This window comes from Anastrepha ludens, chromosome 6 (genome assembly GCF_028408465.1).
Source record: "Anastrepha ludens isolate Willacy chromosome 6, idAnaLude1.1, whole genome shotgun sequence".
Lineage (NCBI taxonomy): Eukaryota > Metazoa > Arthropoda > Insecta > Diptera > Tephritidae > Anastrepha > Anastrepha ludens.
This window is the reverse complement of record NC_071502.1, coordinates 101,546,294-101,559,492: the sequence shown is the minus strand read 5'-3', so window position 1 is coordinate 101,559,492 and position 13,199 is coordinate 101,546,294. Positions and strand designations below refer to the sequence as shown.

Here is a 13,199-nt window from a genome sequence, read left to right as displayed (position 1 = left end):
GATGTATTGAAAATTAAATAAATTTTTTTTTAATTAATAATTTTTTTTTATGAAATTGGTGCTAAAATTACGACCTATGCAGGTAAGCGCCTACTTGCACACCATCCAGATGTGTGAGTTTCCGACAAAAAGCAAACAAAAAACAAGCATAGAATAGACGAATATTTAAATTTAGAATGTGAATTAAGAAAATCAAAAAAGTCTAAAGATTTAAATTTAAAAAAAGTACAATAAAAAACACCGCACTCTGCCGCATTACTCACACACTAGTGCCCAGCGACTTTATCGAGAATTCAACAAATGTCTAAAGGTGAAAACCTACCTACTCCACTTTGGCAGCCGCAATAAATTCCATATCCGATTGCTAAACAAGATAAAAGGAAAAATAGTCCAATGCAAATGCGTAAGCGTGTGCCAAAGTGTTAACATTATTTAAGCCCGCACATTTTCAAGCGTCGAAAGCCGCACATCTTTAACATTCTCACACTGCATTTTGTATTACAGTAGCTGGCACAATACCTTCCGCTGGAAATTTCGCTATTGATTTATTTCGTGCAATGCACTTAAAAAGGCCGTGAAACTTAAAGCGTGTAATTTTGTCTATCTACTGCATTTAGAGATAAGACGCCCACTGATAGAGCGTGGATACATATGTATGTACGCGCGTACCCACATGTGTGGATAAAAGCGCAGAAGTACGTTAGTACATTTCATACGCAAGAGATTGTGTTATAAAATACGTGTGCCATTACATACATGTGTGTGTGTGTGTGTGTTTGTGCATAGATCTATGCATATTTACTTCATAAAGGCGGTCAGTGATTTAAGAAGGGAAAAGCACTTAAGCGTTTGTTTATCGGGTGGTAATTTTTTTAATATATTTAGGCATGGTTTTAATGGCAGCACTCCAAGTGCGCGCAACGTTTCCTTCACTTCAGAAAGTTAAAAAAAAGTAACCTACAATTTTTAGAATACTTGAATCCCCATGTATTAAAAAAAACTATAATTTCCTTTCAGTGTAAAAGTTGGCAATATTTTTATATGCATATCCAAGCATACATACATACATATGTGCATAACCTCTCCTAAAGAAGTGGCACTTATAGCCTTTTCCTGTGCATTGCTTATCATTTGAAACATTTTTTTTTTTATCAAACAACTTTTCGCACCACACTCACCTTCTTCATGATGCCAGTTTTGCGTTTTGAAAATGTCGTATATCTACGTAATTTATTATCGATGTATTCCATTTTGATTTTGACTCGCCCTTTTGTTTTCTTGCCATTGGCAGGAGGTGATTTCTTGTTTTGTAACCCTGTGTAACTGTCATCCACCACGTCGGGCACATTGCCACTCACTTGGCTCTGCTGTTGCTGCTGCTGCTGTTGTTGTTGCTGTTGTGCACTTTGTTGTCCACTGCCACCGACACAGTCGAGTCCTTGCAGCGATTGTGATGACATGCCCGCAGCACTACTGCTGCGATGATGATCTTCATAGCAATCGGAGCCAGCACGTTTGATGCCACGCTGATGACTCGTATTGCCGCCAGTGCTGTTGCCTGTGCCAGTGACCAGGGATTGACACTGTGTGCTGTTGGGCATGAGACCGCTCGAACGTGAACTGAATCCTACGCCTGCACCACCGCCCATTGGCTGTATGAGGCCGCCTGATGGTGGACGACCGCCGAGCGCACTAACAGCCGCAGGATTGCCACCATATATGTCGGCTTGATCGGCCAAACTTAGACCGATGCCGCTCATAGGATAGTTGAGGTTGTAGCGCGAGTCACCTCGCGTAGGATCCATTCTAAGGTAGAAGTTCTCCACCGTGACGATTTTATGTTTTCACCTTTGTTAAATAACACACACGGAAGCAACTGCTCTTGTATAGCTGTTGCTGTTGCTGTTGCTGCTGCTGTTGTTATCACCGCTTTCGTTGCCGTAGCCGTTTGTGTCACGGTAATCAGTAGCGAGCAGGAGCGCTTGCGATGACGGTCGGTATCACACGGCACAGCACTGCAAATTACCACTTTAATGCCACTTTCTTTCGTTTCAACACTAAATTTGATCAAATCGCATAAGCAGTAAACACGAGGAACGTGGCTCTTATTGGTGCCTATTGCGCGGCCTGTACAAAACAGCAAACACTTGAATTCCAAAAATAAACACAAAAACGCACTTTTGACACTTTTTGAGGGAATCTCGGATAGTACAGAATCGAATCGGATAACACCAATAAGAAGGCGACGAGACAGCTGCACGCAACTGTCAAATTAACGCATGTGGCTCGCCGAATTGCCTGCACATTTAACACACATACACAGCCAGGTAACGTGCACGTCGCGTAGATATACGATTCCTATTTTTAATTTCAACAACTTTTATTTAAATTAACACAAATTCCAAACGACCGTGTAAAATTTGGCAATCCGGACTATTATTTTCTTCGATTCCTTTTAGGTGCTGCGACTAAACGTTTGTCAGAATCAACAAATGTCAAACTATATATGGCTCGCTCTCTCCCTCTCTCTCTATATGTTGTTGCTTATTGCTTGTTGCTGCTGTCAGCTCTTTCGACGCTGTCAATAGTTTTAATGCTTTTTCAGTGTTGCGAAGTGCTCGCGTGCCATACGGTTGTTGCCACTATGTTGTATGAAATTTATAGAATTTCACCAAAAATCCAAAATAGTTTTTTTTCTTATTGGAGGTACAATTATTTACGCCACCGCGAAAATGTATTAAATATCCTCTAAAAATGTTGATATTGCTGTTGTATGTTCAAGCTGCCGCCGCTGCTTCTATTTTTGCTATTATCCAAACGCCGTCAAACAACTGATAAGGAGTGTTTCCACTTTTGTATGTTCGCTTGTTGGCAAAAAATACGTAAACTGCGGAAATGTCGCTTGTAACAGACAAATATGAGTTTATCTATGCGTTTATGTCGTTATTGCGACCACCTTGATGTTCTCTAGATGGAGGCGCGCTACCGAATAAACTCGCTTTCAATCGAGTCACATAGCACGACCGTTTTTTATTTTTTCTTTACTCCACTGCGCCAAACTGGAGAGCTGCTCCACCAGGCAACAACCAGAAAACCAACGAAAAACATGTACTATTGGAGATTGGAGTGCCAACAAGCCAGCCGGAGCGCCGCCAAAGCCATAATCCGCTGCATTTGCTTGAGAGTGCGTGCGCTCTGGTTTCTCTTGACTTGGAGAATTTGAGCGTGTAGACTTTTTGTGCTCTTTCATGTTCCCAAACTCAGTTTTCATTCGCTATCAAGCTGTTTACCTGGCTCTCTGACTAGCCGATAAATCGGACTTCATTCATAGCATTGTTTTTGTTTGCGTATATTTTTGTGCTTTGCTTTTTTGGTATTGGTTTCTCTTTTGGCATTCACGAATATTCAAAACGTTCAAACCAGACTTTAATTAACTATTACTGCCAATGAAGACCTTATCTTTTACAATATACAAATACTCACACACGCGCATTGGCAGTTGGTGAGTCTATGGCGCGCGCGCGATTTTGATTTGATTTGTTTATTTATATATAATACATCCATATGTATGCGCGCGTATGTATTATCAAGCGTTTATACATGAGTAGCACACCAAAACAAAAACAAAAACTAAGAAATCATAACTTCGGCTCAGACTTTTACGGTGCTATTGGTTGGTCAATAGCAATAAACTCCTCCCATTGTAGGAATGCCGCGCCGCAGACGTTGTTTTGTATTAGGTATTATTATGAGTGATCGTTTGGAGACAGGCGTCTGAGCAATGCGCTCCATATGCAAATGCATGACCAGTAATTTTTCATATTTACACTTTAACCAAAGGAAATTATTACCGTAATTTTAGCTTTTAACTCATTTATTAAGTGTTTTTAATGTCTTGATGGTGAGTGATTGGGCACTTGTATGTGCATACATATGTCCATATGTGTGTACTTTTGTTCAGGAAAAACTTGTTTTGTGAAAATTTTCCTTATATCATTTTATTCTAGTTACGGATCAGGTAAGACCTTTTTGGCGTTTTTGTAGGTGTTTAAACGTGTGGAATCCATCTAAAAGGAACTGTTGCCACAACAATGCGTAAAATGTCGATCATAACCAAATTAAAAACGCACCTGCAATTAGATATGGCAAACTGCACACGTGATGGTACAGATATATGTATGTATGTAGTTGCAATAAGCGAGTTAATACAACAAAATTTATGGCATGCAGGCAGACAGTGACTGGCGAAAAGGTTCGCATAAGGGATTACGTAATGAAATTTCAAAACAGGAAAATAAAAAATTATAAAAAATCAACAACTTAAAAAAAAAAGCATTACTGTGATTTCGACAAGATATGAAGATCAAGTTTTGTGCTAAAATTAGGTGATTTATTGTAGATTAGGATAGGGTAGGAAAAGATTAGCTAGGGTTGGATATATGGAAGTGGAATGAGATGAGTTGTGATAGGACAGAGGTTAAGATAACACTTAAAAAAAATTGTTGGTCCATCATCTGATGATTCTGTGACTGAAAACGGCTACACCAGCTTAGTGGTATTGTCGCGCATTCATAGAAATTATGGAACAATATACCCAAGAATGTATGTGTTAAAATGTTTAAAAGCCCTTAAATGTAGGGCACCTCAGCAGGCTTTGCGCAATAGATATCTTTTGGTCGGAGTGCGCAGTAGCCCTATAATAATAATAATAAAAATAATATGATGGGACATAAATCGATATACAGAGTGAACGATATGAAGTGTTACCAACTTCACACTGCTTGTATCAACGTCAAAATTGTTCTAATGACAGTTCAATATATTGTTTATAAGCCATCAAAAGCATTTGCGTCTCAGTTTTGTTGATTTTTTTTTCTGTGATGGAATTCAAACGTAATAGTGTGGTTGCGTTATATTTGGCAGGAAAATCACAACCAGCCAATGTTCGTGAGTTCAGTCACCTCAAAGTGAATAAAATGTTTGTATATCGCACTATAAAACGTTACAATGGTACTACTAGCATTGCAAAACGCTATGGAGGTGGGCCAAAAAAAACCGCAACAACGCCAGGAATGGTTCGGAAAGTGAAGGCTCGACTTGAACGAAATCCACATCGATGTCGAAGAAAAATGGCCAAAGAACTGAAAATATTGCAAGACAGCATTCGACGCATATTGAAAAATGAGCTCAAGGTCAAGGCTTACAAGTTCCAAAGTTCGGGGCGAAAGAGCAAAGGAGTTGTTGCACTTGCACGAACGTGGCGAGTTTCCTAACATTGTGTTTTCTGATGAAACAAAATTTCCCAATCGAGCAGTTCATGAGTCTACGTATGGCCACTCGAAGCAATTTCCTATCGCAAGTAATGATTTCGGCCGCTGATGGACGCTCTCCAATCATTTTTATCGAGCCTGGTGTCAAAGTGAATGCGACTTATTATCGGGAAATTGTTTTAGAAGCTGCTTTAGAGCCGTGGACACGCAAACGTTTTGGTCGTAGACCATGGACGTTCCAACAGGACTCGGCACCGTCTCATAAAGCTTGTTTGAACCAAGAATGGTTAAAAAATCATGTTCCACACTTCATTTCGTCCACACAATGGCTTTCGAATTCACCAGACGCAAATCCAATGGACTATTCCATCTGGTCCATTTTGGAGACCAAGGTGAGGACTAAAAAATATGCCAGTATGGATGCGCTGAAAAAAGCGATTATACGAGAATGGGCCAAAATACCTCAAGATCACATTCGTGCAGCATGCAACTCATTTTTTGACTGTTTGAAGGCTATAGTCAAGGCAAAAGGTGGACATATCGAGCTAAAGTGAATATATGTTAAAATTGTAATCATTTTTGAACAATTTTTTCTTTGAAATCAATAAAAACTAATTTAACACAAAAAAGTTATGGTGTTTTGAATAGGTAACACTTCATATCGTTCACCCTTAATTATGTGGGATGCAAATAGATCGAATACATCTGTAGTATTACCAGAAGGCGTTAACGGCCCTCGAAGATGTAGATGTAGCGAGAACATTAAAATGTTTAACCCATTCTACCACCACTTTCCTTGAAAGCCATTTCGCATGATTGTAGGCTTGCCAGCCGCGCTCCTTTTGTTTTGGTTTGATGAACCGAACAAATAACGGTAGCGACATGCGTCTGCATTAAGTGTGAAGCATTTTAGCAAAATACAAGATGGTTGGTTAGAGTGGTGATTCATCCAGAATCCAACTAGCGCTTCCGCACCATTTTGTTATACAAGATGGTGGTTTCTAAAAAAAAAAACAAAAAACCGATGTTGGACCAAAATTTCGGCCTTAAATTGTTCATAAAAAATATCATTTTTTTTAATTTTTTTATTGAAACGTTATAAATATTTAAATACATTTCATTCTATTACACCTAGTTCACAACTATCAAGTAATATTATTTTATTAAATTCAACAGTATCATTAATATCATTGAGAAAAAAATCTTCGATTAATTACTAAAAAATATATTTAAGATGCTCGTGTTAAAATTTGAGACTAATGGGTTTAGCCGTTTTCGAGTAATGTTGGTCACCGACTTTAAAAACAACATTTTTAGAAAAACGAGTTTAAAGTTTGTTTTGTATCTACTTTCAAGCACTTTTCAAATTTGCGTGTAACTTTGAAAATATTCACCGGGACGATATTAAATTTTCAGTGTGTATTCTCAAATATATGTACATTAAGCAAATAAAATAAAAAACAAATCGATTTTTTGAAAATTCTAACAGTATATAACCATTTAAGTCTCCATGATGAAATGTCAATGAATACTGAAAAAAGTATGTATTTAGTTCGACAGTAGGCACGCCTGTTCTGCCAAAAAAGCCCCTATTGGAAAAAGTACCCACAATCTGATCACCCTTTAGTACCAGGACACGGAGAAGTTTATAGTTTTTATGCTCCTTAGTTTCATAAGACTACCTACTTAGTAACATTTACTCGTATTCCCTTGTTAAAGCTATCCACCAGCTGTTCGGGCATGGCAATTTGCATTCTTTGAATAACACCGGGATATATTATATCTGTCCATTGCGGAAAATTCGCAGACAATATCGCTGGTAATGGCACGCACCCCGGCTCCTTTGCCGAATCGTACGTTTAGTTAAGCTTTCTGCACATTTTGAGAGTTACTGTTTCTTTACGTTGTATAGTGCTCACATACATACCTACGTACATAGGTAATGCGGTATGCAATGTGTTCGAGTACGCATACATACATATATGTATAGATGCATATGTATGTACATATGTAAGTGCGTTTTTTTCTATTTTAAAGAAGTTTTGACAAATCCCACTGGAACATTCCATACCGGATTTTTCTCAGAATCTTAATTTTTTTCAACAACATTTTCCACTGCTTAGTTTTTATTTGTATGTATGAATGTATGTATACATGTATGTATGCCAGTTTGTTTGTCAGTCGAGTGGAGTTTAGTGAGACATACTTGCTGCTACTGCTGCCGCAGCGTAAAAGGCCAGAAATGGTAAAAACATGCGACAGCATTACAACCTCTGGAGGATTTGCGTAATGTATCATTATACACGTACGAGTACGTCACCAATACGCGAGGAGCTCGACAACACACAACTCGATCGGCTGCCATGGACTTTCGTGCCACCAAGTGCAACGCACAAATATTCGTCCTCAAACAGTCGAACTGACGAAAGCGACGACGATGACGACGACATTCAAGTGGAAGTTGACGTTGGCGTAATGCAGAAGAAGAAGACGAAGACGCAGCAGTCGTACATCAGCAACGGCAAATATAGTTGATATTAAAGTCAGAAATCACCGTAGAAGTTGCGTATCGTCTAAAGAATTTGTTAGGCTCGAACCAACAACAAACACACGGCAAGAAGTTACGCTTATACATACACACGTATGTATGTATGTATGTTGGTGCGTGCGTATAACTCCGAGCAAACTCTCGTTTGTGTATAGAGTTATAAACGTGAATATAAACGTGAACAAACACATTCTGCATCCCGAATGATCATATAAAGTATTTCCCCAACTATTGAATCTTGAATACTACTCGTACATGCCTGCCTGCTGTTTTACTGCTGCTAGACGCTAGCTGCGGGCTGCATGCTGCATGCTGCATACTGCCTTGGCCTGCCTTACATCCTTAAATAGGAAATATTTTCAGTCCACGTGCAGTGACTATCTACGAGGCTGCACTCGAGTCTAAGCGTCTATGCGCATATGAGTTGGCTTGTGTTTGTGTGTGTGTACGAGCGGGCACAACACCGGTGATGACGAGTTCGCATACTACTCGCCGGACTGTTTAGACTGTTTGGACTGCTATGTCATCACAGTTATTGCTCCCTGATGATAATCACTGCATTCCAACAAACAACATGTTAGTTTGTATAAAGATCTCGTGTGCACTATAGATACTAACCATAATGGTAGATTCTATGCTGCTCCTGTTCACATTGACACTGCAATTCCATAGCTAGGCAGGCAGTCAGTCAGGCAGGCAGGCAGGCAGGCAAGTACAACTAGATTTTTGTGCCCCTAGATGCTCACCACCAACACCCCCATCGCCAATACCAAATGGGTAGCCGCTAGCACGGCTGATCTTGCAGCAACACCAGACAGTCTAACAACGAGCTATGTACCTCCTATCATCCAACTATAAGAATATGTACCTGCTACTAAGTATGTACGCGTATGCCCATCGATCGATCGATCGAATGCGCCGATCAAGACGATCGATGGCTGCCTAACTGGCTGCCTGGTTGGCTAGCTCGCTAGCTGCGCGCTGATCGACTGGTTGCCAGATTGGTGGTTAGAGTGAAGATGGCTGGCTAGCTGGCTGGCTGGCTGCCTGACTGACTGACTAGCTGGATGGATGTTTTGTTGGTTGGAGCGATCGGCGAACGGTGGGCGGTGGGCGATAGTGGTGGTGGTGTTGTTGTTGTTGTTGATTGTGGTAGTTGTGATGCATATTGGTCGCATCATCACTCCAAATGGAATCTTGCCTTTTACGCCAAGTGAACGACATAGTTGCACAACGTCGCCAGCATGTCTTCCACAGAAAAATTCAGAATCGCTTTGTAAGTGGCTGGTGAATTTAATTAAATGAAATACCTTCTTGGGATATCAATTATTTGAGTTGTCGGCGGTCAAGCGGTAAGCACAAGCAAGTAGTACGAGTATAAGCGTACAAGTATATTGTAAATAAGTAAGTAAGCACGTAAGTCGGTATTGTAAGCAAGCAGGCAAGCGAGCACGGTGGTAGGAGTTGTTGCACTTACTGGTTACTAATGAGAAAAGTTAATCGTTATGATTGCCTAAAAGATCACTTACATTAGTATGGAAGTAAGAGCAAGCATTAACGCAGCATGCAGTGCATACGCATACATACATACAGCAAACTATTTAAATATATCTATGTATATCTACACGCACACATACTTGACTGCCAACTTACGCACTTGCGCACTTTCATACTTGCACATCCTTGGTATATTCATCACCGCATTACTATGCAGGCATGTGAGCAAATATGTTTGAAATGTTGGCATTTCAAGAATTTATTCTAATCTTAAGTAGATATATGAACTTAATTCCATAGAGTCTTGAAGGAATTCTAAAGGCTTGTTAAAAGCTAAAATGTTGATTATTTGCTGTCATTATTTTTATCAGAGTCAAAATGGCGGTTGAATTATAAGCAGCAAAACGAAAATGTTTTTTTTTTGTTTTTTGTTTTGTTTTTATATGCGTCAAGCTGAGGTGTAAAAAATTCCATTTAACATTTTTCAAATTTTTTTTAATCAATTTTGATTATAATTCAATAATATTAACACTTAACGGCCGAAAGGCCCCGCTACGGGGACATAAAACTTATACGATAGAAAACGAGAGGTCCCAATACGGGGGCATGAAAAAAATTCAGTTTTCATTTCATTTATTTACCATCGCTGTAGTTTTTCTTTAATAAATATTGCAACTTTGCACATCCCTGGTTTGTTGATCATATAAAATTATAAATCAAGAAAATATATTGAATTCATATCTAAATAAATCAGTTTAAATGTTTAGTTTAAGTTTTCATCCTTATAAACGTTTTAGAATTTCACCTAATTTTCGGTCGTCTTATTGCCTAGTATTACAAAAAAAGCTCTTGGCCGTTAAGGATTAAATTGTTGGTAAATCAGCTGAGTTGTTTTTTTTTCTTTCACCGTGTCCATGAGACTGTCAGTTCAGAATGAAACAAGGCGAATTCATTACTTGTCTCCTAGTTTCTCAATACTTTGGTTAGACAATCAAACCTACGGAACAGTGTTGTTGGTCTAGTGGCACCGCCTTAAATGAATGCGTCTTGTAAAAGGTTATGTAAAGTTTGGCAACTGATTTCGGATGCTACTCAATCCATTGATGCAATTTGGTAGTAAGGGAAAAGCGAGCTTAGGGAGGCAGGGAGGCTTTCCCTTTAAAAATTCATTTACAATCTAAAGAATATCTTTTCAATGTTTTAAGCTTAATAGAAAGTCTAAAAAGTTTCTATAAAGTCAGTGAAGTGATGAGCGTCGAACGTAAGATGAGTAAGAACGAAAACTTTAATCGGGTTTTTCTCGAAATACTTTTTCTTCGCGCCGTCGAATATAACTCAAAAAGTAATCAAAATTTCAACTTAAAATTTTGCAGGATTATTCCTTACCATATTGGCTTTAATTATTATTATTACTGATTGGCTGTTTGTGCACTGCGACTTGAAGAGATCTACTGTAGGCTTAATTTCTACCAGGAGGTTTAGATCTATAGCCCCATTTTCCAGGTAATTTAGTCTGCGTTGTGCCACTGCTGGGCAGTCGTATATTCCTTTCTGCTGTTTCTTGTACCTCTTTGCAGAGTCTAGAGAAATCGTTTTCTATCGCACCTATCTTTTTCATGTGATAATTAAGTTTACAGTGTCCTGTTAGTAGTTCAGTGTAACGTTTTAGATATGTCCTTTCTGCTTAGGTTATTGCTTCTGCCTTTATCCGCTCTGGATCTATGAGTCTTTTCGATTGCCGCATGCCCGATTGGGCTCGCCAGTAATCGATTAGGCCTCGTTGTTCCTGCTCACGCAGAAACGCACTTTTGAAGCTGTACCTCAAATTTTATATTAATTATCACAAAAAATATTGTTCTGATCAATTTGTCTATAAAAAAATGTAATTTTTTTCTTTTTCATTTCAAATTTTCATTTTTTGTTGTTAAAAATAGGTAAGTGCAAAGCGGAATAACTTGAATAATGAAACATTTTTGTCTGGTTGATTTTAGTTTATTACAAGAGGTTGACTTTCCACGACCCAAATTAAGAGGTTCCATACGTCCAGAATTTTCAAAAACTCGATTATTATTCTTTATAGTTTTAGGCGTATGTCTGTGCAAGTCGATTGTAAAAATTCCCTATAGATACGAAGTTATGGTAGAAAATGTAACTGCCCCACGAGAGTTGGATGCGCACAGGTAGCTGTCCTTCATTTGAGGCAGAAAGATTAAACTCGTTTTTCTCGAAACTACTTTTTACAGTCTTTAGATAACTCATTTTTAATATTTATTGATGCGGTTTTTTACTATTTTTCACTATAGCGAAGCCGGATTTTTGATATTTTTGATATTATAAACATAATTAAAGTGACATTTATGACGTAAAACGCATACTTTTTTCAAAATGCCGTAAGTTGCAAAATTTTTCGAATTTCAAAAATTCAGCTCCACAGACTATAACTACAACTTTATTTTACAAGAATTTTTTTTACTTTTTACACATCCATCAACATTTCAAGGAGAAATGATACAGACCGCGGATCAACTTTTTTTCATTTTACTTTGGGTCACTTGATTTTTTATGTACTAATTTTTGTAAAGAAAAATTAAAATAATTTTTTTATAAAGTTTAAGTACTAATAAACAATGCATAAAATTTTTGTGTATTTATTTCTTTTATCCCTTCTAAAAACAGTTTTTCCTTTAGCGCACTTTTGGCGCTGCTGGACGTATGTAACACCATAAAGAAGCCACGCTTGAGCAGCTGTAGCGCCGCCATTTTGATTTTTTTATTTAAAAAAAAATCTTGTACATTCATTAAACCATGAATATTAATATGTAATTTATTTTAAGATAATAAATACTCTCGGTCTCAAAAATGATTGAAAAACTCGTTGTCTGGAGCAGCAGGTCGATCTAGGTTAGGTTAGGTTAGAATAAATGGATGTCTTTGCGCGGCGCCGACTTGGGCAATTATTCGAAATTCATCCGTTGTAATACTATACTAGGGGAGAGGGGCAAAGGAAAGGGAAGGAACCAGACAAGTGGAAAAAAAGAAGAAGGGGCCTTTGATTGGAGAATGATGAATTTCACCATATTTGTGATATTTAAAACCGCCTTATGCGCAGGTGTAGCGAAAAAGTGAGAGCTCAGATGTCTTAGTCTAAAGGTCGATGTTAACCATAGAATAATTTTATGTTATTTTATGAATGTTTCTTAATTATTTATATCTTTAACTTAACCGTTCCCGTGGATATGTCACATAAAGGATGTACACGCAATATATTGGCCGGCCGAAAATTTGTATTTTATTTCCATCTTTATTAAGCGTACTATGTCAAACAAAAAATCCATATCAATTCTCTTTGTTGTAAACAAAATGGCGCAATTTGACTCTCTGCGAACAGAAGAGAGCCTTTATGTTGTTTTATGAATAACAGCAAATGTTTTTGCAAACACTCCTTCAAATAAATTTCCTGATTTTTAGTACGTGGTGTTATGAACGTTTTGCTTTTTATACGACACTGGCAGATGGCTCGCGAAACCAAATATTTTTTAGGGAGCTTGTCGAATAGAAACGACAGTAGCTTTGTTCTGATAACTTCGAGTTTATTTATTCAAAATAGTCCCCTCTAGCCTCGATACATTGTTTTGCACGATCTTTTCGAAAGAGTGTTTCAGGTCATTGACGGAAATGTCCTTCAGGATATCGGTACAAGCATTTTGGATGGCCTCTACAGACGCAAAACGTTTTCCTTTCCTGGGCAAATGCAATTTTCCGAATAAGTAGAAGTCACAGGGAGCCATATCAGGCGAATACGGTGAGTGATTGATAGTTAAAATGCGATTTTTAATCAAAAAATCAGTCACAAGAGTGGATCGGTGAGGTGGTGCATTATCATG

At 38.2% G+C, this 13,199-nt stretch overlaps 1 protein-coding gene across 2 annotated transcripts in view; it reads right to left on the bottom strand.

The window, feature by feature from the left end:
* Nucleotides 1-2,976, bottom strand: part of LOC128865759 (serum response factor homolog) — a 69,438-nt gene extending 66,462 nt beyond the window's left edge. The window contains exon 1 of one of the 2 annotated variants that reach the window (XM_054106082.1): nucleotides 1,179-2,976. In XM_054106082.1, the coding sequence (XP_053962057.1) occupies nucleotides 1,179-1,805 (627 nt within the window). In that variant the 5' untranslated portion in view covers nucleotides 1,806-2,976. The remainder of the gene's footprint in view (nucleotides 1-1,178) is intronic. The other variant, XM_054106081.1, reaches the window with a different exon arrangement.
* Between the last annotated feature and the right edge of the window lie 10,223 nt (nucleotides 2,977-13,199).